This window comes from Hippoglossus stenolepis, chromosome 11, assembly GCF_022539355.2.
Source record: "Hippoglossus stenolepis isolate QCI-W04-F060 chromosome 11, HSTE1.2, whole genome shotgun sequence".
Classification (NCBI taxonomy): domain Eukaryota; kingdom Metazoa; phylum Chordata; class Actinopteri; order Pleuronectiformes; family Pleuronectidae; genus Hippoglossus; species Hippoglossus stenolepis.
In genome coordinates this window covers 1,648,561-1,676,033 of record NC_061493.1, presented here as the reverse complement: position 1 = coordinate 1,676,033, position 27,473 = coordinate 1,648,561, and the positions used below count along the sequence as shown (strand labels likewise).

The following is a 27,473-nucleotide window of genomic DNA, read 5'->3' as shown; positions in this document are numbered from 1 at the left end:
TTGTGTTGTCCCAAACCTTTTATTTCAGCTCGCATAACAGATCATTTACAGAAAACCGTAATACTTCAAATCTCCATTAACAGCCCATCATTGTCAGTACATCACAATAATTTAATCACCATGGTCATCGTCTACAGGACAGTATCAGATCCACACACTGAAGGTCATGATCGATGGACAAAACTTTGAAAGAGATGGAGCTGTTTTTATAAACCAAACAGAAATATTTCCCCACAACACCCCTGAGCTCACTAAACCCAGACGCTGTATGCTGGAAACAAAGTATTGCAGCCCATACATGACTTCAGACCAAAGTTTAGGAATGACAAACTTTCACCGGGGCGCTGCAGTGTGGCCTCTCTGCTGCTTGACTTTTATTGCTTTTCCTTGTGAACAAGAATAACATGTTTGTGTTGAAGTAGTACTGCCCCTTAGACCTGCCTGACAAACAGCTTATGGCTTTGTAAAAAAAAGCTTTTAAAGCATTTTCAGAAAATTAAGTTATCTTTATTTCTCCAAGTTCTTTTTAAAAATGTTCCTTTTAAAAATCTAGAAGCTCTCTTGGTAAAGATTGCAATCTTCAATGTTAAAAAGATTTGACAATTCACATTGACTTACAAAGTGGTAGGAAGTAGAAAAGACCAGCTAGTGTTACAGAGAAACAGGACAAAACATCCTACAGAAACAGCTACTGCTCACCACTAGGGTGCGCTACATCCCTAAAAACAGCCTGCTAGTTACAGTATGTGAGGACTACACACACACACGCGGGACATGAGAATTCTTAAAAAGTGAGGAATGTTTTTCTAATGTTGCTCCTCCCACTGTAATGTTGTGTTGCAATAATTCCTACAATGTCAGTTGTACAAAGAGTTCACTGTCAGTATCCAAAGGAAAATGTGCTGCACACGTTGCTGCAGCCACTGTCCCAACACCACCTCAGTCACAGTAATTCATCATATCCAGAGCAAGGTGATGTACAATTAGAACAGGGGCAAGAAAAGAGCGATAGCCAAAACATCAGGTCGCCCTTACTCCAAAATACAGACAGAGAAAGATCTCATTTGGATTTTTTGTTCTGGGATTTGATGGAATAATTCATAAAATGATGTTTTGTGCTCTGATCTTTTAGGCCTGCATCAATGTTTTAAAAAGCTCATACAGACAAACTCTGATGTTTCAGAGGAAAAGGAAACAGTAAATTAGTTTCCCTTAAACCTACAAACCAGTAAAGCTTCACTGCTGAAGAGAAAAACAAAGATGTTGGTTCAATTTACTGGCATCAGTTGGTTAGTAATGACTGCACTTCCACAGGAACATGGCTCCTGATCTATTTAACCCTCTATGAGTCAGAAATAACTTTTTTTTTTACACTGAAGCTACTATTACAGAAACGGATTCTGTCTCACACAGGGTTAACCGCATCAGCCCAACTATCCATGTTGCTGGTGTGTTCTTAAACAGAATCTTGACACCACCACGTGACAGCTTCGCACCATCAACAGTGGCCTACGTTACATCACAGTTCAAACTCAAAGAGCTGAAGTAACATGTTGCAACTTCAGCTGAAACCTGTTTGATCGCCTGGTTGGTTGCTCTTAGTATTCATGTCTGAAATATGGAAAAAAAAAAAAAAGACTATACAGACCACACACACACACACTGGTACACGTTATTAGGAAACAAACTGAAGGAGAAAAAAAAAATCTTCAAAACGACATCACGACACTTGATTCTCACAGAAAAGATAGATTAGCAAGAGATTTGTCAACACACTCATGAGTAAAACATACACACACTCATTCACGCACACACTCTCTCCAAGTTCACATGCTAGCATATGGCTCATCCTGGAATCGACACATACTGAGTGGTAAATAAACTGGATGGGGGGGTGAGGAGGCTGAAGAGGGGAGGCAGGTGACAGACTGTACGACAGCTTTGCATAGAATCTACAACAGAGGCCAAAGAAAACTGCTGAGTGGAGCTGAGCTGCTTAATTCTGAATTTCCACAGCTACGGGGCTAAGCAAACTTCCTGATTAAGTGAAAAAGATTGGTCTTAAGTCATGGCCTCATTCTGCTTGGAAATTGTATTTAGATACAAGACGCCCATCTCAGAGAAATTTCAAAGTACAGTTCAAGATACTTTGCTGTTACAGCTCAAGACTCTGGTAGACCTGCTGCAAGTAGAGCACACAGATGTCACATTGCCTAGACATTTGGCCACTCACACACACGCACGCACACGCACGCACACACACACACACACACACCACCCTGAACAAAACTGGAAATGGGTGCTCAACTGAAAAAAAGATAGTGAACCAAAACTAAGAAGGAAAAAAACCAAGAATGGTAAAAACAGGAGTACCATGTTAGTAAACAGTTTTCAGCCATCATTTCACGCTAAAAGGAAAATTTAAAGAAAGGTGTGAAAACAGAGGGGGAAAGATGGGAGGGAGGGTTGAGGGGTGGGGTGTTGTCACAACGACTCATTCGTTCCCCGGAGGTGGAAAAATGCACCATTGTTCTGAGCGCACTCAGATGGTGCTGATGCAACGTCAGTGGGTCCCTGCTCCGTCACCACGACTGCAGCCTCTACGTTTCTATGGAAGCACAAACAGGATGATGTTAACCTTCACACAAGTTTTGTGATTACTTTGCGTTGGAAGGTAATTATAGTGTTCCAGTAAATATTTCCCATTTCCTAGCTTGTGTATGTCTGAAACGGTGTTAGATTCAGTGACATACACTGTCACTAGTTAATAATTCATGGTAGATCACAGGTTTTTTCTATAGTGCTGTGTGTAATTCATACACTTTTGTATGCAGTGCTTCCTTCTATACTACTGACACAGCTGTAGCAGGAGAAGGGGGATTCTTCCTCCACACAGCTGGCATCCTCCTGTAAACAACTGCTCTGGCCTCATGTCATTCCTTATGCAATAGGAGAAGTCTCACATGGTTCCACTGCTAAGCCAAGATCAGAGAAGGAACAGATCTCTCTACGTTATTCAAATATACATCCAAACCACAGGGGGAGCTCGGCTGGTTAAAGGTCTCCTCTGTTCCGTCCTGCTCTGTGATCACACATTCTGTGCTTCAGAGCAGCTAACATTTAGTCTCTTATTGGTTCTGCTGTAATGCCTCAGAGAAAACACTACCTGCCGCTGCAGCATCTGTGTGATCATCCTTTAAGATGTGGTAGGTGGCAGAGCACAATCTTTAATGACATCACAGCTCCCGACAGTGCGTCATTGTTATTTTCACTAAATTCTGTCTTCCCCATTTTCCAAGCCAAAGCCAGTGTTGCATTCTCTCTGAACTATTTATGTAAAATGTGGAAATGACCATGTGAACGGATGATAAGGTCATAAACTGTATGAACATCACTAATGAGCATCATGCTAGTGGAAGACAATGTTTACCTGTGGGCTCATCCAGAATCTGTTCCTCTGTCTCGACAAACTCAGCTTCTGCAAAGACAAATATATATTGTAAATTATAATTATATGTAATCCTGAATAATGATGTTTCCTCATAAAGCATTTACCTCAAACAAATGTATCACACGTCTCTCCCCTGTGTCTTTGTGTGTGTGTCTGTGTGTCTGTGTGCCTACCTTCTTCTTTTGTCTCCTCTTCCTCTTGGGCTACTTCTTCTGTCTCTGTAAAAACAAATACACCAAAAATCATACCTGGATCATCAGCTCCAGTTCTCTATGCTAACAGATTAGCAGAAGTCATATTAAATAATAGTACACTTCAGTTTGTTATCTCAAGAGTGATAGAAAATTAAGTCTATATCTCCTAATACAGCTACTGGACCTACAGTGGGTACTTATTTTCATCGTCTCTTGAAATGAGTGAACTTTATTCCCTCTGATGGTTCAGTAATCAGTGCTGAGTCACTACTTGCTCATAAAGCTACTTTATGCTTCAGATAGTACTGGAAATGGAAATCTGTTTGTAAGAACCTCAGATACTTGGTGAGCACTGAATGGTTTCTTCTCAACTCTTTAATCCAAATAAAAAAAACTGTCTCTATGACAGAAACCATCTTTGAAAAATATGTTTAATTGAATATATTTGTAATTTGACTTTTTAAGTTTGTCCCATCTGCTAACATGGAGGGGATGTATACTGCAGCACCAGGAGATGATCCAAATTTTGTTTGCTTCACTTTTGGGAGCCGTCATGTAGTATAGTCACTGGTGTCCACATTGAAAAGGCCTATAGACACTTTTTTACACACATGCAGTGTAAAAATTTGCAGCGTTTCCCTCTTGTTCTCAACTTATACTCAAGAGAGTGAATACACATCCCAAAAATGTTGAACTATTCCTATAAGAGTGATACAGTATGTTGATCAAAGTCAAAATACACCTCCTTTTCCTTCTTACCTGGGACTGTTTGCTCCTCCACTTCTTCTGGACTATCCTCTGGGGCTGCTGCCTCCTCTGCAGCTGCCTCCTCTGCAACCTCCTCCACTGCTTCTTCTGGAGCTTCCTCCTCTTCCACAGGCTCCTCAACAGCTTCTTCTGAGGGAGCGGCCTCCTCCTCTACAGCTGGCTCGTCTGAAGGAGCGGCCTCCTCCACAGGCTCCTCTGAATGTGCTTCTTCCTCCTCTGGCTCCTCTGAAGGTGCTTCTTCCTCCTCTGGCTCCTCTGAAGGTGCTTCTTCCTCCTCTGGCTCCTCTGAAGGTGCTTCTTCCTCCTCCACAGGCTCCTCTGACAGTGCTGCCTCTTCTTCTGCTACCTCTTCAACAGCTTCCTCAGCAGGTTCCTCAGCTGCTTCTTCTTCTTCCAATACCTCCTCAACAGCTTCTTCTGAAGGAGCTACCTCTTCTTCAAATTGCTCCTCAGCAGCTTCTTCTGAAGGAGCTACCTCTTCTTCAAATTGCTCCTCAGCAGCTTCCTCTGTGGTAGTAGCCTCCTCTTCCTCAGCTGGCTCCTCCACAGCTTCTTCTGTAGGAGCGCTCTCCTCCTCTACAGCCTCGGCCTCCTCCTCAGCAGCCACCTCCTCCATGGTTTCCTCCACTGCAGCCTCTGCTTCAGGTTCCTCCACAGCCTCGTCAGCAGTCTCCTCCTCCACAGCCTGCTCGGTAGCCATTTCCTCCACTGGCTCCTCAGCTGCTTCCTCCTCTGCAGGCTCTTCTGCCATCATCTCCTCTTCAGCGACTGGCTCCTCCTCAGCTGGAGCAGCCTGAATTAGGCAATATCATCAGCAAAAGGTTAATAAGATATGGACATATTTGATTAACACACACACACACACTTTTTGAAGGGTCAGGAAGACGTATGCTTTTCAGAACTAATGTTTGTTACTCTTAAGATCAGGAAAATACAAATGATTCATTGTGGAGGGCCTCCTTTCTGGCATCTTCCCTGCTAATGAGCTACTCCTCTGACTGGCAGTCACACTGGGGTACAGTCAAGTTCTTCTCTAGAAATCTGTGAATGAAACAGTATGCAATTATGATGCAACAATAACAAAAGGTCATATACCTCCTCTGTGGCCTCCTCGACTGGGGCCTCCTCTGCAGGGGCATCCTCCTCTACAACAAGAGGCTCCTCCTCCAGCACCTCTGGATCCTCCTCAATCACCTGGAAAGAAATACACCAGACAGATTTCAGGGACAGCTTCACATTTATATTTGTGTAGTTGTAGAGGTAATGATCCCAGTGCCAATGGAAAATCAACCTTCAGCAGGAATATGTTCCACTGAAAGCATTCAATAGTGTTTACATCTGAAGCTTTTCTAATATTAACCTGTACAAACCTCAGGAATCTCCACAGGTTCTGGTTCAGGCTCTTCTTCAGGCTCTTCCTCAGGTTCTGCCTCAGGTTCTGGTTCAGGCTCTGGAAGCAGAGAGTTGTACAGATTGTACTCCACATAATCTTGAGTTGCCCGCTGCCTCCATCCCACCTACACTTCTGTACTGTATCTAGTACACACTTTTGTGTCCATCTAGGAATTTTCAATGATTAAGGCATTCCCACTCAGTTACCTGATGGTGGAGCAGAAGTGTCCTCTGCTACATCAGCTTCAAAGATCTCCTCCACAAGTACAGGGTCGGGCTCAACAACAGCTGAGGGGAGAGAAGACGACAAGGGAAATTTTAGCATTTTTTACATTGAGAGGCACATCTGTGTTATATGTCTACAAACATATAGAGTGATCAAAGTGATTCACTTGTAGCAGAATAAGCCAAAAAGTGTAATTTATTGATTTTATTTAGATTTTTTAAACATCCCTTATTAAAAAAACACAACTGTTGAAAACTAGTCCTGGCTTCGTGAACACAAGTGTAACTAATGACACTATTAACTGCCACATTACATTAAGGTATTACAAGAACCAATACTTACACAATAAGTCAATGCAAAAATTCTCAAAATTCTTACAGTATCAACAATGTCATAAGTGCTGCACATGAACTTCTTTCACAACTGATGAGTGCAGCAGAAAGTTTTTACAACTTGAACACAAATAAATTAGTATAATACTTAATTTCCTTTTTTTAATATACAGAGCAAGTGTGGGGTTAGGGTTAGGGTTATCCTAGCCTAAGCCTAGCCTAACCCTAGCCTAACCCTAACCCCCCTAACCCTATTCCTCACATTGACAATCGTCAGCACCAACAGAACCTCTGAATGACGGCTCAGTGTGAGCTGCTGGTGTCTGGCTGGTTACAGCCGTAATCCCACCAGCTGAGGAAGCTCGGTCACCTGACTACACCTGCGCTCCCTCTTCCCTCATTATCTACCATCACCATGTTCCTGTGCGACACTGGAGGGAAAGTATGTGTATAATGAACGTGCGTTTGTTACCCTCCGGTGTGGGTTCGGCTTCAGGAATCTCCACTGGGGCAGCAGCGTGTTCGTTACGGGAAGTGATGACAACAGCTTTCTCTTTCAGTCCTACATGAGATGATGCACACGTTGGCAAGGCAGTAGTAGAGACAGAATATCATTTACATACTGTATGTGTGGGTCCATCATGTGAATATTCAGTGATTGTGGTGTTAATTTTACATCTGATTTGTGGCTGTTGCAGAAGAAACTGAACAGAAGTCGTTTAGGTGGTATTGTTGCACAATGGTGTGAGTGGTGTGTGTTTTAAAATGACTTGTACAGGACCTTGTGGGGACAGCTTTGTGTAATATCACAGAACATCATTCAGATAAAACATCACTTTTAACAGACCATGTGTAAGAGAGGCATTGGTTTTCTTTTGCAGACTGAAATTGATCTCATTAACATATTATGGTTTGTTGTAGATTGTTGACGGAAACACATTTGTGTAACATTTATACACAGGGAACCTTTTGTGAACTGTCATTTAACAGTGTACTGAAAAGTAATCCGTGTTATCCCAGGGACAGGGAACTATTCTGAAGAGCAGGTCTAAACTGGATGTCAGTCTGAAAACAGAAAATTGAATAGGGTGATCTCCATTTCTGAACCTCGAAACACTCAGACGATTGACTTATCACTTTACGGATCAAGAACAAAAAACACGAGAAAGAAATGGATCCAGACACTTTATTGACAAAAGACAAAAACTTTAAGATAGTGGAACACAAATCTCCCTAAATTAAGAAAAACTCACATTGTAATGTTATCTATTGATTTCAATCTATTCAAATCCAACCATGATCACAGATACTTAAGTGTCTCATACTTGATATCAATACCATTTTGGACCCCTGCAGTTTGAGTCCCATCCCCCCCACCATCCCAATCTTCCCTTATACTCTTAGAAAATGGAAGCCAACTAAAAGCCTACAGCACAGCTTTGTTTCTGAACATTGGCTGCCGTCTGCTCATTACAGCTGTTCTCACATATGGACTTGGAACGATGTCTAGACAATTGGGTATGGACACAACTGGAGACTGTAAGATGTGTTCTCAACCACTGGACATACTCTGGTTTAGAGAGCACTGGATAAAGAAGGCAGAATAAATGATATTGTCAGCACATCTTTACTCCAGACACTGTCCTTCTCTGTTCACAGTCATTACACAGACTTCGTCCCAGAGGGCCCTTGAGACTCATTTCATTTTTCTGGTAGCATGGACAGCTAAGGTGGCTAGCTCAATCCAGAACAGGACGAAAGCAATTATGACACATAATATATTAAATTAGCCGAGCTGGAAAGAGAGCAAGCATGCTACGGTCTTGTTGTTGGGGAGGCCACTGAACATGTACTTCAAAACTAAACTGTTTACTTTGTTGCATTTGACTGCAAATTTGTTTCCTTCAATATTCTAAAATCATATTCAACAGGTGAAATATCTAATTTGTGCACCATGATGGTCATAGTGGGGATTAATGTGGACCAGCTGACAACCACTGATCTATACATCAACCAAATGAGGGAGGTATCATAGAAATAATAATACAAGATATTGGTACGGTACCAAAACAATGATTTTGAAGCATCACTGTGACCAATACAACAATGACAAGGCATAGATTCTTCTTTACCTTCATTGGATAAAAAATAGGCCAAACTTTGCAAATGTTAGTTGTCTAAACATGAGTGGATGTACAAAAACTTTGTAATGAATTACTAAGTTTAGTTCAGAATTGAAGTAGAACAAGTGACAAGTATATGAATCTGACAAGATTTGATTCTGAACAGGCAATGAGTGAATAATACTGGCTTCCTATGGGATCAATATAGCCCCCGTGAGACCATTACCTCGGTTATCACTTCTTGCCTCCACCGTCTTTGGTTTTCTTCCTTTTTTCTTTGCCAGATTCTCTCCCTCTACCCTTCTCCTCCTGTGCTTTCCTTCCTGCCCCCTCTTCCTTCGCTTTCTCTACCCCGTTCTTCGACTTCTCTCTCTCCTTGTCCTTGCCCTCCTCTGTCTTTATCTCATCCTGTTGTTTTGCCTTTTCCTTTCTTAGTTTCTCCAGAGAATTTGCCATCTCTTCTTTCTCCATCTTCTCCTCTTCCTCCTTCAGCCTGGCAGAGACTCTTTCCTTCACCCTGGCTGTCATTTCCTTCCTCCCCAGATCCAGCTTCTCCTCCTCCTTGGCCAGGAGCTGTCTGACTTCAGCCAGGGCCAGCTTGGCGAGCTTCTTAGCCTCCACACGTTCGTGGATGATGGCCAGCTGCTGCTTTAGAGCATCCCGCAGCTTCCGGCCCACATCCTTTATTGGAGGGGTCTCTGGGATGAATGATCAATGACAGTATTTGGGGCTTGACCACTCAAATGATTTGTTATGGGATGAAGACCATGCTTATATGTTACTGGACATCTACACACCAGACGGGCATGTCCATGTATCAATTAGGACCACAGCAAGACCAGGTCCATGCCACACTTGGTTTTTATTACTCTCCAGACAGTGTTGACTTTGTACACACCACCCGGATGTTACACTCGTTTAAGAAACAGGTATAAATTCTGTTCTATTCTGGTTTACACCAGTTAAGCAATTTCTTAAACATGAGCTAAATGTGTCAAGCACAGGCAAAGAATGAGGCCAAACATCTTTAAATCTCTGCAAACAACAAATAACCAATGCTTAATTTAATAAAATGGATCCAGAGTGTGTTAGTTTAATTAACACCCACTAAAACGAGTAGCTGACACTTTGTCCACTAGACCACACTGTAGCACAGCTTCATGCATGTGGCTGCCTGACAATACCTTTCTTAGCTCCTCTTCTGTCTGTGTCACCTGGTTTTTCATCTGACATTACACAAGAACAAGACATCAGTTACATCACTGGAATTCTTTACAGCCAATACCAGCGTTAATGTTAGACACACCATGTGTTATTCAACTGCAACTGACGTTTTGTATGAGATACACAGTGTTGCTGTAAAAATCTAACAGTTACTTTACTAGGCATCAACAAGAGATGAAATTCTGCTTGGATGAATCTAAATTGAGCCAGGTAGACCTTTTTACAGTCAACAATGTCACTAGACTAGCTAGTAAACCAAGAAGACCCTAGCAGTGGCTGACCTAAATGGACTATATGATATATTCTCAAAATAGGGTTTTATATAAAGGTTTCACAACTTTTAAATGTTATCGTGACCAAGTAATAAGTATATTAGCAGAGGTCAAGGCAAGGCCAAGGTGTTTTTAATGCACCAACTAAGTGCATGGATTTTCGGTCTCAATAACAAAATCTGATCTAAAACAAGTGAGGCCATTAAAACAAAAAGGCAATAAACTGGTTCTCTCTGCTTATGTCAGCAAAAAAGGGAAAAGATTGAGCATAGATTGTTTGATTTAAAAGGTCCAGTTACTGCTACACTGAGAGACACACATAGATGCTGCACATGACCCTAAAGGTTGTACTTTACAGAATTATACAGTAATAAATATTTGTGCTTCAACAACAGCATGTATACTCATTATCTTAACAAGTTAAAGCAGGAGTTATTCCACAGAGCAGGACTGGCCTGTTTCAAATCAGGTATCCTCTGTGCAATAGCTATTCAGTTGAACCGCAAACACACACCCTCTGTCACATGCACAGGGGAATAAATCTGGTGCTGGTTCCAATCTACAGGCAGCAATTATTGGATTCAAGCATGATGAATCAAACACCTCTCAGCATTAGCGGTCTCAGCCCACTGCTACCAATTCAACACACCCTTCTACCGCAGCACACTCCTCTCAACTGTCACACAACACAGACAAACTGGAATGACCACAATTCTATCAGTGCACACCCATAACCTGAACATTTACATCTCATGGCTGAGAACTACCGTCAGAGAGAGAGAGAGAGAGAGAGAGAGAGAGAGAGAGAGAGAGAGAGAGAGAGAGAGAGAGAGAGAGAGAGAGAGAGAGAGAGAGAGAGAGAGAGAGAGAGAGAGAGAGAGAGAGAGAGAGAGAGAGAGAGAGAGAGAGAGAGAGAGAGAGAGAGAGAGAGAGAGAGAGAGAGAGAGAGAGAGAGAGAGAGAGAGAGAGAGAGAGAGAGAGAGAGAAAACACAAGTCACCTAGCATGGAACTTGCTAACCAATACCAATATGTGTAAGCTGGTTAATGTCATCTGAAGACAGGGCTTAACAGGGCTTAACTTTCACTCCTACAACTGTGGTTTTATTGTGTAAAGTGGGGAGACTTATCCAACATGGTGTAGTTAAGTTGAAAGAAAACACACTCAAATAGTGCCTGTGACCACATGCTGTACACAGACCTGTGTACTACCTGAATGACAGAGGCAGAAACTGACCTCATGTGAACACGCAAAGCACAATTTGTTTTGTGTACCCAGCTGCATAACTGAGGATCCAAGTGATAGAAATTGTATCACTCGTCCGAGGAACTGTACACGCCAGTAAATGAGCAAACACATACATGTATGTATTTAGACATCCGCTCTACCATAAAAACACAGGTCTGCTGTCGTTGTCTTGTAGAGAGTTAGAAGGGAAGGTTGATGGCTTTTATGAAGATGACAGCACCTAACAAACTAAGCATAGACTGGAGAACAGTAAACCAAGTCCAAAAATGGTCTACCTGCACCTTTAAAGTGTATGTAATCCATACAAAAAACAAGTTGCAGTTTTACAGGGGCACTGTGCCAAGCCATTTCCTGGTCAGGACTGGTTGCAAGGCAACTTGGTCCAGATAGCAGACAGGCAAAATAGTGGGGTCTTGCAAACATTAATGCTAGATTTGACATTTGCAATTACTATTGCAGATAGCAGTAGTTTTAGAGCCTCTCAGAGCCATGCTGCTGTATGAGTGTCCAATCTTTGCTGAGGAAGCTGCTTTTTGCATTTTTTGACATGGAGCATAGGCAGCAGAAAGACATTGGCCAGATTTATTATTCTGAGGAGTATGACTTCAAGGACAGATGTTCAGATAATGTGGCTGAGATCCAATCACAATGCAAACAAGTCCATCTCCAGATTTGGTCTAGATGTTCTAATATGATTCCGATGGATTTTGGATATATGGGAATTTGCATTTACACCTGCATTTAACACCATTTTTCTAATCCAGATACTAACCATGTTACTACCCGATAAAAATAAGATCCAAGACCAAAAGCCTTTAACGTGACAGTTTAAAGTAAAAAATAGTTAAAATTCATGCTCACAGTCCAGAGTAAATGTTCTCAGGATCAGCTTTATGGCATGCAGCAGTAGGAAAAGATTCAATGTCTTAAAAGAGACAACTAAGCAGCTGTCCAAGTGCAAATCACCTGCCAACATGTTTGTACAGAAAATAATGCATTTATAGAATCTTAAAAAAGGTTTAAGAGATGACTTATAAAAGTGTTCCTGAGTATCATGTCCACATCACAGCAGAGGAACCGACATCTATAAAAACTCCTTCAATCAAGTCTGACAATACTTGGGGATTGCAGTGGGTGAAACCTGGGATAGGTAGGGCCTACAGCAATAGACAAGACTGGAGATATATATACCCAAAGCTACTGGCTGGGTTAATTTGCAAAACCTGCAAAGGTATGAAAAGAAACCCTTTTCCAGAACGAGTAGCTTAGCCTGTGGGATGCGGAGGCCCTTAATTTGCGCTATTGATTGTGGAGGCCGACTATAACAATCTTCTGCCCCTGTTTCCCATCATCTTTTGCTCCTCTTCTTCGGATTCCGCTTTCATCATCGTCCTCCTCATCCTCGTCACTGGCTTCCAGAGCTTCTCCTGAGGCACTAAGTTCCTCCTCATCCTTGGGCTCCAGGGGATTTATCAGACCGTACAGGAAAGTGAAGAAACTGTTTAACCAATCAGAGCCGCCCTCTTCCACTTCTTCTAACCAATCCAGAACCTTGGATTCACCCTGACCATCGCCCTCACTGGTCAAGCCTATGCAAACAAGAGCGGGTGGGGGTCGTGGATGGAGGAGAAGTTCGGGAGCACGGTGTGGGAAAACAAATGGAGGGACACAGACAGCGGGAGGAATAAACTAATAAAAAGGTCAGAGGAAAGAGAAGTGGAAAAACATGGAGGAAAATAATGCAAAATGAAACAATATTAAGAGCAGAGGAGAAAAGAGAGGGAGGGAAAGAAACAAGGAGAAGGTAAGAGAAGTTTAAGCGTAGGCTAGGCAGCAAGGGATCTACTTAGTCTCTATTTAAAACCTGTTAGAGTTGGGCTGTCTACTCATGACCAACAAAATCAAAAAGGTGACAGTGATGACCCTGCACCATGTCACAGCAAATCAGCATCGACCTGAACTCTCTGCACTGACTCAGTTCAAACTGAGAATTCAGTTCAACCTGCTCATCATGTGTAGACAGCCTAGAATCACAGAACAGGAGTTACACAGACTAAAGAGGAGATGCTACAGAAGAGTTTCCATCAAATGTAAATGTCACACTTTGTGTTTGCATGAGGGGAGCTGAAAACAGCATAATATGCACAAGAATCATTAGACTTGCAGACGATACCACACATGGAGATTAATCAGGTTGCTAATGTGGTCACTGTCGATGTAAATTGACATTTATTATGGGAATTAAAATATTGAATTAAAATATTACACTATGCATTCCTTTTTTGTCATCTCTAGATAGTACTACACTACAACAGCTACTTTGAAAAGATAGCTGTTACTCAGATATTTAATCTTAAAATGTGATTGATGCCCAGTAAACATTGAGGTAGATACAGAGGGATCAATTACTAGAGGGAATGACTGAACATAAAAAAGGTCAAACAAACATGTAGGTAGTGATAGGATAGTTTAAAATGTACATCATGTTTAGAATGTAAGAATTGCAGTATATTGCAGTCAATATTGTAACTACAACAATGTGGATAAGGAACATGGAGGATGCTCTCCCATCATGGTGGGAGGTTGAGAAAGCAGCAGTTTGCCAGCAGACACAAGACTAGCTGAGCTAGATAAGCTGATAAAAGCTGCTTTCATACATACACTGGATGCCGCAGATCCTCCGTACTTTCTCCGGAGGAGGTGCATGTGTGAACGCAAATGTGAGACGGTCCACAGTTTCTACGTACTTTATTGGCTTGTTCTGTTATGAACGCGTCTGTGCAGAGAAACTCCTGCTGCGTTGGGCATGTTTGAAAGGCAAACTCTGGGTAAACTCCGTAGCAAATTGTCCGGATTTTACCCAGAGGTCCTGTCTGAAAATGGCCATAGAGTGCTCAGGTAAGAGTCAAACTATTCGTATTGTAATGAAAATGGACATATTACATTCTACTTTGTACTTTTTACTATAGAAGAGCTTCTATGGGTCTAAACAAAGAGCCAAGATACAGAGCTACAATAGAGGAGACAACAAAGGATAAGATGAGGATAAGTCGTACAGAATACGCATGGGATCATGCACTGCAGTGCCAAAGCTTAACCATAAGATTGCTGCTTAAGATAATTTGGGTAAATGAATGTTAAGTGAGGGAGGTCACAGAGACGTGGAAAAACAGAACCACTTCTGTTGACAGATTGAGCAGCCTGGAGTCTGATCAAACTAACTGAGCATACAACAGAGTGAGAAACCATCATGTACCCGAGGACTTCAGGGCAGAAAGAGTTGCGCAAAGTTTGCTCAGTGTAAGGACATATCATTTATATCCTTAACGCTGCTAGCTGCTGAATATCTTAAACACTGCAAAAGGCATTTTTTCCTGTTGATTCACATACAATGTTGATGTGCCTTCAATAGATTCAGACAAGAAGCAGCAGCGTCCTGTTGGGACATACTTAACTTTGAACTCTAGTGCCTGTCAGAGTTTAAAGCCAGATAAAATTCCACTGCTTTAATGGACTCCAAATATTAAATTTTACAAATGTTCAGGTTCTCTGAGGTGGGACACATATCATCTCGTTGAGCCTGTTATTAAACAGACTCTTCTGTTTGAATTTGGCCATTTGATTACAGCTGTGGTCCAACATGTCAAAACTAGTGTAATGAATTGGCAGAGTTAAAAAAAGAAGCAGAAGCTGGTTCTGTATAAAACCATGCAACATGCAGCAGACTTCACATGGACAATAAGATAACAGGGAGCTGGAATTTTTTTAATCCAGATCCCAAATATCTAAAAAAAAACAAAAAAAAAACAGTACCACTACAACATAATCTGGTAAAAAAGGCTTGTCCATTCAACTTTTAAACTGCCTCATTAACCCCATTAATTAGTTTAATTTTTGACAGCAGGTTGTTTCACAAACCTCATGGGTTAGTTATAGTACTTACAAACACGGAGCACCTACTGTACTTTCTGAAGTTGGAGCCTATTGGCTCAAGAGTTTACGGTATGTGAGACTAATAAAAAGCTTTTATAAGTGGAGAAATTGAAAGAGATGCACATAGTTATTTAGAATTACAAAACTGTTAAGAAAACTCACCAAACCTCCAAGAGGTACTTCAGTCCAAAGTGTTAGGGAGGAGTTATGCTTTTTTGTGGTTATCATTGATTATATTGTCTCTATGGCAACTGTATGATTGTCAGTCATGCAAAAGAAACCCAAATGCCATTTCATGATTTCATCAAACATAAATTACACATCAGTGGTCTGCAGAAACTGTCACACTCAGAATGAATCTTTTCCGACTGTATCACGACAGAGAAACTAATAATGCAGTATAAAATTGTAAACGTTTGTCAGCGGAGAAGAAAATATGTTCCATCTTTTTACTTTCTGCAGGACACGGATAGTGTAATTGGCTGTAGATTAGAGATAAATTAACTTGCCTAAAAGAACTTTAGCGTCTTCGACATCAAAATCACCATCGCCATCTGTATCGTATGCCACCAGTTTACCTACAGCATTGACAAACACAGTGGTCTTAAGGTTTATCCTCACAGGAATCATAACACATTATTGAAAGGTGTACATTTGCATGCATCATCATGGGTACACACAAAAAGATGGACTTCACATCCCAAGTCTATGTCCTTATCTTAATTTTTTTAAATGATGTTCCCCATGATAATCGTTCCTGTTCAACCCTTTCCAGACAAAACTCAATACTTGCTCTGCATAAATTTGCTGTCATTGAAGCCAATTAGGCTTCAGTATACTCAATTAATCTAATAAAATCTAGCAAACAATAGAAGCGAATTTTATTTAGTTCTGCATTACGTATATTGCATACAATGGTTTTCAGACCGAAATGTGAACTCATCCTTTAAAGAGAAACACCAAGTTCATGAGACTGGCTTCTTATCATCCATCACTATTGGAAGGAGTTAAGCGGCGATATGATGGATTTCACCAACTCAATCAGCTAGGTGAATTTCTTCAAATGTGGGAGAACATGGGGACAGTAAGTGTAGATGGCTTTGTAAAAACTTGGAGAGGTTTGTCCAATAATGGGATCGAGGAAGGGCAGAAACAAGTCTGAGATGAAAACTATCGCTGCTCCGGGGAATAGGCCTTAAAATTACTGCAGTAGATTTTTCTAAAATTTGCATTTTAGCAGCTAAACAGGGATGATGATGGTCTCTGGCCATAGTTAGCCTGACAAATGGAGAATTTTATTCTATTAGACTATTACTCTGAGAAAAGTAAAGTGAGTGAGGAAACTATCTTGACAGCACAACTATAAAAGACATGACAACAATCGTGGCTTGTGATTTTTACCTTGCAAGGCCTCAGACAGGTTAATTTGTAAGCCTTTAGCCTTGTCTGCATGCAAAACACAAAACATGTATATTGGAATAACGGCAAAATTACAGAACAGATTTGTAATTCATAGAATAAGATCAGATAAAGACAAGAACATTCAACATTAATAATTAGGAATGCAGATTAGTGGGAGACAATACAGGGTAATCAAACATGACACAGACATGCAACTAATAGGACAATTCAGTGAAGCAGATCAGTTAATGGGTAGTTTACGTGGTCCACATGCAACAGACCAATGAGACAGCACTGACGGAGATAAATGTATGTTGAACAATGCATGGTACTTGTGATTAATAAAGACATCTTAATGTCTCAAAAAAAAAAAAAGAGTGCATTTTCTAAACTAAACGTGACAAAGGTGATATAGACTATTTATAAACTTTATATGCTCAACTATATAAAAGTATGATATAACCTGGATGCTGAACAGCACAACACTGGCAATATTCAAATTGATTGAGATTTTTACTTTTTTAAGATTTAACTGACATATCTGCAGCAGTTATCGAGAAATTGATTTCACTCCCTTTTCAAGAGTATTTTGTTTAAAGCAAGTGTTGGTGCATCAACACATCGTACGGAAGGTGGCTGCACACTGTCAAAGCATGGACTCACCTGAGGAAGAAAAGGGAAAAAAACGCCCACGATCATTTAGCATGTGTCCCCAATAGGTGAACCGCGGCCTGGACCGGACCCAAATGCTGTTCTATACAGACCCAGAACTATTAGTTTGGGATGGACCGCTTCCATTTTAACGGACCGCTTCTATTTTAACCTGCGCAACCCTCGCATAGTAGTCATGGCAGCACATGCTAGAGTTTACTGAACAAGAGAAAGTAGCAACAAAGAGAAAAGTTAAAGCTGCTTAGTTGTTGAGATTGTTTATATGTGTAATGTAGTTATATATCATTTTTGTTGTGGAATAATGTCGTGCAGTGCATACTTTTTATTGTATAGTATTTGTATTCAAGAGATGATTAAATGATATCAATGACCAAAACTTTTTAAATTTTATTTTTGATAAATTCATTATTATATTAATCGAGTCATAAAAACCTATCGTTAGATTAATTGAAAAAAATAATCGTTAGGTGCAGCCCTAGTTGATGAGAAAGTAATAAACAGAAGGACAGTGGATGGAAGCAGACTCACATCAGGTTAGTAATGAATGCTGAAGGTCTGACTAAAATGCTCTGACAATGGTAAAAATCATGGTTAGACTGGTTCATATTCAGGGTTGGGGTTTACTTAAGGAACAGATGACAGTAGTAGCTGAGGAAGGGTGATGTGGGAGAACGTTGAAATGATGACAAAATCCACACAAGTTGCTTCCATACATTTTCAGCAATGTGTATGAGATGAAAAACACTGTAGAAAGGAAGTGCACAATAATCTGCTTTTCAAGTCAAAACAGATGTGTTGCACAGTGAACTCACCAAGGACTCCCTGATAGTCAACCAGGTCAAAGTAGACCACGGCTACAGAAGTCCAGACTCCGAGCAGGGCCAGGACGATGAACCAGGTGAAGAAGCTGCCGCTGGATCCAGAGTCGGCCTTCTTCCCATTCTTACTGCCAGCTTGATTTTTCCCATCTGCAACATTACAACAGTATATGGTGTCAGATTCATATGTGGAATTGACACTTGGATTTCCTTTTTGCTCTAATATCAAATCATTAAGTCACATTGAGAAGCTGGTAGATTTTATTACCACTTTATGCATTTGCATAGACTGTATCATGCAAGCTTAGTATGGAATACAGCAATACCAATCATACAGTCTTGATTAAGAAGTTGTCTTTTAGCTTAACCACGCTATACGAGTTAGCAGAATGTGGAGGGAGGTCTGCCAGTACAGAGAAAAGTAATAACAAGAACTGATAGTCCACCTTGTCAATTACAGTAGATGTAGCTTGATGGATTGGTATTGTTTCCCAGTAAGTCACAGAATCACCTGAATACATCTGTGGCAGGTGAACTTTATCTGCTCATATCCCTGATCACTCCCACAGTGTGGGAGTGATCAGGGATTAAAGGGTGGTTAAAGGGTCCCCTTTAACCTTAATTTTAGACCCAGCCAAACCTTCTAAACATGACTCTAAAGGAAGGAGTCATATAAGAGAGTATGGTGGGCAGAAAGTTCTGATAGAAGAAAACCTTCTGAAAGGAGCCGCGTGTCAACGTTTCCTCAGAACTGGCTCTGGGGAAAAGAGCCATGCAATGGAAACGGAAAAGTAAACCACATCCCAGAAGCTATTCCGGGGGTGTCGACGATATCCGACAATGCATGATGGGAGAAAATAGAGGCAGGGAGAATGAACAGGTGTTGTAGGTCAAATCTCACACAGACACACACTCAAAGAGCATAGTTCAGAGTACTTACATATATGATATACATTTCAAACAGTTTGCACTGATAAATATAGTGTTAACTTTGAACACAAGGATTTTCTATCACTGTATCAAATCCTGAGCTTCATTATGAGTTTGAGTCATTTTTTGGGGGATAAAGACTACGTTCAGTTTACCATTAAACTAACATATACTTAAGTCTCTTAAATTCTCTAAACGTCTGAGGAATCCACGTCATCTGACACAGGAGACAGCAAAGGACATTTATATCTGTTTTGTTTCTATGTTTCTCAGACAGTTCAGCGTTAGTGTCTAGATTAGCATAAATTATTTAGCCAGGGGAAGACTGCAAGTTGCATTAACCCTGTTCGGGATCTACATGTGACCATGACAAAGTCAAACAGACTAGGACCGTCTAGAAGCACAAGTTATAGGTTCTAAAATATTCCATCAAAATACTGTAGTGTTGCAAAAATCTATTTGTGTTGTTTAGTATGTGTTAATCCTCAACAGCAACTGGCCAACTGGACAAAAAACAAAAAAAAGGTCACACACAAGTTTAAATCTGATTTAGCACACAGTTCCTCAACACATAACCCAACAATCCCCATACATGACCTCCCAGATGATTTGTCTGTCCATGTCAGCTCTCTGGTCAGTAGTCCTTGAACGCACACCTTCCTCACCTTGCATTTCCCCAGCAATGACAGCGGGGATCGCTGTGATAACAGGAGTGGCGGCGGACTCCACCAGGGTTACTGGATCACCCATCCCTGCCGACTGTCAGCCGGGTTCACTAACTAATCAAACAGGTTTACTGGCCACAGAGACAGCATGCAGTCCCAGTTCAGAGTAAAGAGCTGCTGTGTCTCCTAGCCTCGAGTCCTCTTTGTCTCACTATCTGTCCCGTCCCTCTACCTCCAATGACTGCCTTCCTTCTCTTACTCAACTGTAAGTCATCCTTGCTCGCTGTCCCTTTTGTCTATAAGCCTAATATAGCTCTGGGGGTCAAGAACAGCTATTTATAGTATGTTGGCCCAGCTGGCACTGACACAGACAGAGAGAAGAAAACAGGCATCAACATCACTGACAGGCTTGCCAGCCACTGGCAGCTTTACACAACTACTCTCTTTCCACCACCTGATCTGGAGTATTATATTCAATTATCTCTGCAGCACTGAGAGACCAACCAAGCATATAACTCTAAGCACCTGTCCAGGTGTTCTGACAAACAGCCCTGAAGGCAAACTTCTCCAATGTGCACTTATACTGAGTGCAGCAGTCTTTGTGACCAACTGTCGTTTAAAAGTTCCATTCTTTTTTTTTTTTACATTTCTCAAAAACACCTGTCAAAAAACTATCAACACCATCAACACTGCACTTCTTCACATTCTTACCAACACTTGCCATGTTTGACTTTGATCAAATGACTGGTTGTTGAGAATGTTGAAGGACAGTCAGACAGAAATGTCTTTAATTTATACTAACATAACCAACATAAGTAGCAGATTCTTATCTTTATATGTGTGTAGTTAGCATGACCATCAATTGCTTAAGTGGAATAACAGAAGTGCTGAAATGAAGAGTTGATAAATAAAGTAGTTAATTGGCTTAAACTTAATCAGCCAACAACCAAATAATAGGTATTTTTAATCAAGAAAATATGCCAGTAAATTTTTGACAGTTCCCTGCTGCTTATTTCAGTTCTGTATCAGGGTTAATATTGTTTCCCTTTAGTTTCGTACAGATAAAATAAACTTAAAAGAATGCAGAATTTTTTGTATTTTATGCAATGCAAGCCCTCCATAGTATCATAGTTCAGCTGCATCAGTCATTTAAATGACAGTTCTTGTGGCCTAAGGCTGTTACAGCCACACAAAGCTTCTCTCATTAACGCAGCATAGGTTTGGGGGTGGTGACTGACCATTACTGTGATCTACAGGTGATATGCACAGCTTACACACACACAAAAAATACCACACATGTTTTCATTTAAAGAAAAGTAAATCACACTGACAGGGCACTGAGATTAATCCATCAAAAGCTGATTCCTTCCTCTAACACACAAACTCAGTCTTTCTTAAACCTTGGCTTAAGGAAAAAGTAAATGTTACACAGACATAGGCACTCGGGGATTGTAAATGTCAATACGATTACATGAGTCACATTCAAACTAAATCCTAGTTTAATTTGAATCAGTTTGGAAGAAACAGCTCTCAGTCAAAAGGGGTTTCAAAGTTCTGTCTAGTTCTTGGCAAACAAACAGCTCACAAACATGATTGAAAAAGTTCCAGTGACAAAGATGTCTTTTGTAGTCCTAAAACACAATCACACCAGAAAGCATCATGAAACTGTGTGGTCCTGAATTTACAGCACCTTACTCCCAGTCTCATGATGATGTCTGTCACACTAAATACCAGTCAATGCAAACAAAGCAGAGGTATTCTAGCCCTAAACTAAGCCACAGGGCCGATACTACAGATACAGGCAGTGCCTGTATGTCGACATTTGACTCAGCAAGAAATTCAGGTTTGCCCATTGGGGTTAATGTTAATGGCATTAGAAATATTTAACATGAACAGGATTGTGAATAGGATGATCGTTGAAGACTGCTCTTGTTCTTCTCCCAACACCTAAAAACTGTGCTACATTAAAAACAGTTAACACATAAATGCATTAAACTATATTAACTCAAAGGGGACCATTAACATTTGTTTTGGAGGATCAACTATCAAGAGAACTCCACCCAAAAGGACCAAAACACATCACTGGTCAAAAATAGAATAAAACTGTTGAATTACTCTGAGAAACCCTGAAAATCTTAAATCCTGCAGTCTAAGGTGAATATGTCTCACACACAAACTAATACAAAGAGTTAAAACTAGCTACATGCACAAACAAAATACACCAGTGCAGAAACTTAAAGACCAAACAATACCATACCAGTTTGTTCTGTTGTATACTCCATTCTCAGAGGACAACCGCAGCTGGTTCACACAGGAGGAATATGCAGGCCACAACGTTTCTTTCCCTCTGCTCAGTGTCTTCTGTGACACTGCACACACAGTGCTCCTCTCAAGTCTTATGTAAGGGCTGCAGTGTACGCCTTCAAACCTACTCCTCCTGAGGGCTTTTAACATGTGTGTGTGTGTGCTCATGCGTGTACACTCACATGCAGGTGGAATTACTTTTCAGGGCATTGTAGTTGGACACACTTTTGATACTGCTCTTCGTTATGTGGCTGACAAAAGTTCACTTTAAGAGCCAACGACATACACTGCTGAAGTGTAGCACTTTACTGGCAGGAGACCTTTCTTACAGGTGGCACCAGGATCTGTGATGGTGCAGAATAAATGCCATTGCTGGAGATTGTTATCCACACCAGCAAAAAGGCAGGAAACAAATTCCATGTCTGCTTTTGTTGTGAGAAATCCCCAAAAATCATGTGCATTAGCCCAAGCTGTTTGTTGAGCTAGCGTCAAGCTAATACGATTATAATCACAGGCTCACTGCACACAAACAGTCCAAACACAGCACAGCAGTATATATACATACATGCATGCTCTGGGGAAATTCCATTCCACAATTAATGGAATTACAGCAGTGCTACCGTGTTCTCTTTATTTCAAGCTACCTGAATTATTGCTGTCAACCCATACAGGGTATTTAAAACTTGCAACACCAGGTAAAAACTTTGAGCATTGTAATTTCATGCAAGGTTAAATGGCGATGTTTCCATCTAAAGGATTTAGTTTGCTGATGAACACAATGCAAATACAAAAGGGCACAACGCAGCATCACACTTCAGTCCCACTAAAACAGGCAAGGCTGTTACCCTTCTATCTCTGCATACTGCAGCGACTGGCAGCCCTGTGGGGGGTAGATAAAATGATATGATGTAGAATGGTAGAAAAAACACATGGAAGTTAAGACAATGTTTTAAAAATCCCAAGTTGAGGAAATATGAAGCCAATATTTAAATTGGGTGTAAATAACTCAAATACAGCAACAATATGAAAGTGATCAACACATCTCATGTAATCTCAGAGATGAACGATTCAGATCAACCATATGACCAACTACAGATGAAATGATGTGAAAATTGTATCATGATTATAGTGACCAAAATTATTACAACTATCAGCATCAATGTGATATTGTTAAAATGTACTGTAAATGTTCAAAAGTTACTGGTACAAACTATAGTACTTTCACCATGTTTTATATTGACATAATATATATTTCCAATAAAAATGATAGTATTTTCTTTAGTTATCGAAGATCAACAACTTGTTACTTTAAGTGCAGGCCGCCATGTTTTCATCTCACACAACAAATGCTGCGCTTGTTGTCGACTTTGGTTGATCCTGGCCTCCCAAAAATAAAATAAATAATAAAATCAAAAGGTGGTGTCAACAAGCGATTCTTTTCCTCTTTAGACCGCATGCCTGTGAAACCCTCGGTATATAACTCACTGTGTATGCCTTTACTGTCAGGGCCAAAACCAATATTTGATAAGCCACCATGAGTGTTTGATCATGTGATGTAACTCAAATAAATACAGAAAAGGTGCAGAGACTCAGGGTAACCACCCATAGTAGCTCAGTCTGCCTTTCGACAGTGCAAATGGCAACAAGTCATAGGGCTGACATTCCCTTGAGGGCCATTAGCTGAAACATAAATGAAAATTTGTATATATAAACATCTTTCAAAGCGGCACTCAGTTATGATATCCTGTTCTCAAAGAACTTGGCTGAACTTTTCAGATAGAAAAACTGAATGCAATAACTTTTCCAGGGCTGTAGTCTCCCATTCAAGTGATTGCTGGCGCTTTCATCTGACCATGTCATTGATAATGAGAAGTGCGACTTCGGTGACTTGTGAAAACAGATGTAACAATTTGGACACCCCCAGGAAGTCATCAGTGAGGCATTTGTTAAAGCACATGTGACCAAATGGTTACGTTTGTATATCAGAGCTCAACAACCAAAATGTAACACCTCCCCAAAAACAGTGGGTTAACATGCCTCTGTTAGGACAATCTTTCAAATTGGTGTTTTATGCTTGAGGCTGAACATAGCAAAAAAAAATTATCTTATTATATTTTTGAAATGATTATGCATTTGGCAAAAGAGGCCACATATGGACTGAATGTGGAGTATTCATTTAAAGCATATAATTTCAAGGATGTCAAATAAATTTTAATAACTGTTATCTTCAGCTGGAAACTAATCATCCTTCCAAGCCAGTCTTCCTTACCAGACCCATTGTACTGTGTTTCATGGTAATCACCAGTGTGGACTGTTGAACCATACATTCATCCATAGGGGCTGTGGTGGGCGGGGTCATGAGAAGACCCGGAAAAAAAAACTGAACATTTTGTTCCCTAGACTTTTCTATACCACTAAATGCCCTTTGATCCCCTACAGCACGGGACACTATAGACTCCACACAGATAAAGACACGGTCGCTGGAATATACTAGAAACTTCCTGTTCCAACGCTGAGCTTCTGCAGAAAGACAGTTTATTCAACATTTTAAAGTCTTTTATATCCTTCTACGGAGACTCTGCAGCTCCATGTAGTCTGGTTGTGGTATTAAGTAATATCCCAGTCACTGTTGCGGCCGAGAGACGTGAACGTCCTGTGCAGACGGGAGAGGACAAGGTGTTCTCTAAAGTTACATGACACACGCCTCCTCCCAGAGTTTCTCTCCACATACACACACGTGGGCTAGCACTCATCGAGCCGCACTTCAGCGTGGGGGGAAAGTTATTCAGCTACTCAGTAAACGAATAACTTTTACATTTTAAGTAAATGTTCCTTAATGCAGATCGTGCTTAATGCTTATCACCAGCAGCTTTAGATTGACTTATGCGGGGTGGGGTTGTGGGAGCCAAGTGGAGAAGGGTCGCGCTTTGGGTGTTTGCCACGTCATGACATCTCTACACGACAATAGAGTCGGTGGGCTGTGTGTGTGTGTGTATATAGTCCGGGTACAGACTGAGACCCCGGGGTCCACGTCTAAACCCCACCCACGGCCTCCGGTACTGACACGTGAACATTTGGTGGATGAACTGGGGGGCGGGGTGCCCACATGCACAAAGCTGGAGGAGCAGGCCCGCTGCTGATCCCCGCAGCCGGGCCTGCACACAGGACTCTGGGTAAAGATTTACACCCGCACGGGAGGAGACTGCACGTTATACATCTAGCGTGCCAACCCAGTGTTCCAGCGTAATCCCGGGAGCCGCCATGGTCCACAGGCCGGGCTCCAGCTGGTGGCTCCCTGAGCGGCGGAGCACCAGCACACTAACCAGCGAGCGTCGACACAAACGGCGAGATATAACGCTGCGTGCGTGACAAACATACGTGCACCATAGGAGCACCGAGCTGACGACAGTGTGCGCGAGAGAGACCGCGAGAGAGCTGCAGTGTTGACGTGCTAGCACAATGTCCCAGGCGGTGCTAAAGCAAAATGTGCACAAGTGCTCCGCGCACCAGCTGAGGAACAAAACTAACGAACACACTCGCAAATAGCTGCCCGCATTTCGACACGGCTTTCGGAAGCTACATTGAGCTAGCTGTCCCGGAGCAGGGCCCACAATGAACCAACAGCTTGACAAACGATTAACTTTGAAAGGCCGGACAGTGAAAGCTGCAGCGCGAGGGAGGGACGCAGCTACGCACCTTTGAGTTTCAGGGCACCTTTGGGTCCTTTCCTTTCTTTTGCCATGGCGGAGCTCTGGGAGTGGAGTAGCAGGAGGGCAGGAGCAGTCGGAGGCTGAGTTTCTGTGGATGAAAAGGAATCTGAATTTCGCCTCCTGCCTCATAAAACTCAAGAGAATGGAAACCACGTCCCCCTTTCTTATCGACGTGTCTTTTGGCCAATGGCGGGCATGCGCCACCAACCAGGCGGGGCAGAGAAGCACATCTGGCCAATGACATTCGAGAGGCGTCGGGCTTATTGAACTGTGTGGATAGTCTTCTCTCTGGTCCCCGCCCCCCGCGCTCCTCTGGAACGTGGCAAGATGGTAGCACCGCGAGGTTTCCCTCCCCCCAAGCGCCACTCATCCCTATTATTTCAACATGGTACAACCACAGCGAGAAGAGATAAGATAGTATACTATAGTGTGCATGACCTTATGTAGGGTTGTAAATCATTTTTATTCCATTTTGAAACGTTGTTGTGGGAAAAAAATGAGACCAACCCAATTATAACATATGCACTTTCCCATACTCATGCAGAGGCCCACTCACAAACTGGTGTAGTCTTTTGTAGTCTCTTGCAGTATTTTGTGTTTGTGAATGTGGCCAGAGACCTTCCACACATTTTTTTAATGATAAGCCTGAGGCAAACATATACCAGCTATATATACACACAAGAAATAACGCCATTGGCATCCATAATCTCCAATTAGTGATTAGCTAATCAGATTCATAATTTCTCCCTATATTACTGCTTATGTTACCAGAGAGGAAGCACAAGCATTTTTCTTTTATCGAGACATAAGAAAAATAACGTCTCTGCTCACATGTGATCATTGTCTGTGGGTTTGTCAGTGTTTACTAGCTCCAGACGACAGAGGTGTTAGCTGGGCTTCAGTGGATTTGAAATGGAACCCCCTTTTGAGTTGCTCAATGGATTTTCCATGACTTGTCTTGTTCACAGTCACAAAAATGATGCCTGAACTTACCCACCCAAAGCTAATACCCAAATGCATGTATTTCTAACCTTGTACACTACGCCTACTATTTGATGCGTGTGTCTTGAAGGCCCTGCCATCCTGTACCCACTGCAACACTTTCCACACAGTCTCATGCAGAGAACCCACCATTTGGTTTCCTCCCAATTGTTAAGTTCACAGAGTAACTGGGGGGAGGGGGACCATTTGAGTACAGTTGTTCTCACCTACTGTGTATGTTGACCCAATCATTGCGTGTAGCAGAGGTTTGGGTGTGAGCAGTGATCTAATCACCTGAATAGAATGGAATTTGCATGATGAATGTGTCTTTGTGGGGTTTGTGTGTGCCCCCCTGCTCTTTTTCTTTGTTTTCAAGCTGGGAGGGAAAAAAGGTGTCTTCACACACCCCTGTGTACCAATCAGCATTTAACACCTGAATGACTTGTATCAGTTTCTCAAGTGACAAATCATGACTAAAGGTATTTTAAAGGTATTATTGCTCATCAAGTCTTGAATATCAGTGTGATAGAAATATATTTTTCCAGTGGCTTCAACCATGCTTCACTTAGCCGAAGTGGAAATTAATGAAAAATCTTTACAGCGAAGGTGGCTGTGGTATATTTGATATAAAACACATTTTCTCCCAAAAAAATGTTTACCAAATGCAAGTTAACAATAAATATAATGGTGAAGAAAACAGGTTGGACAATTGGCTCAGTGTTCCCAACATACATGGCTACTTGTGGAGAGGAGAATAGCAGTGGCCGCAGTTGTTTCCTTATTGATTTGGATTTTTCACTGCAAATAAATACAGTTATTCTGAGTGAACA

At 41.5% G+C, this 27,473-nt stretch overlaps 1 protein-coding gene across 5 annotated transcripts; it reads right to left on the bottom strand.

Moving 5' to 3' along the window:
• asph (aspartate beta-hydroxylase) lies at positions 1–25,864 on the bottom strand. Of its 5 annotated transcripts, none has more exons than XM_047342020.1 (12): positions 25,649–25,864; positions 18,048–18,203; positions 16,564–16,608; positions 15,672–15,740; positions 6,836–6,925; positions 6,013–6,093; positions 5,784–5,863; positions 5,509–5,607; positions 4,405–5,206; positions 3,625–3,669; positions 3,431–3,478; positions 1–2,608 (listed from the first exon to the last, which is right to left on the bottom strand). In XM_047342020.1, the coding sequence occupies exons 1-12, from the start codon at positions 25,692–25,694 to the stop codon at positions 2,601–2,603; spliced, it is 1,569 nt and encodes a 522-aa protein (XP_047197976.1). In that variant the 5' UTR covers positions 25,695–25,864; the 3' UTR covers positions 1–2,600. The 5 variants fall into 5 exon arrangements, with proteins under 5 accessions (XP_047197976.1, XP_047197978.1, XP_047197975.1 ...); XM_047342022.1 differs by lacking the exon at positions 25,649–25,864 and adding an exon at positions 21,906–22,755; XM_047342019.1 differs by lacking the exon at positions 25,649–25,864 and adding an exon at positions 19,649–21,863.
• Between the last annotated feature and the right edge of the window lie 1,609 nt (positions 25,865–27,473).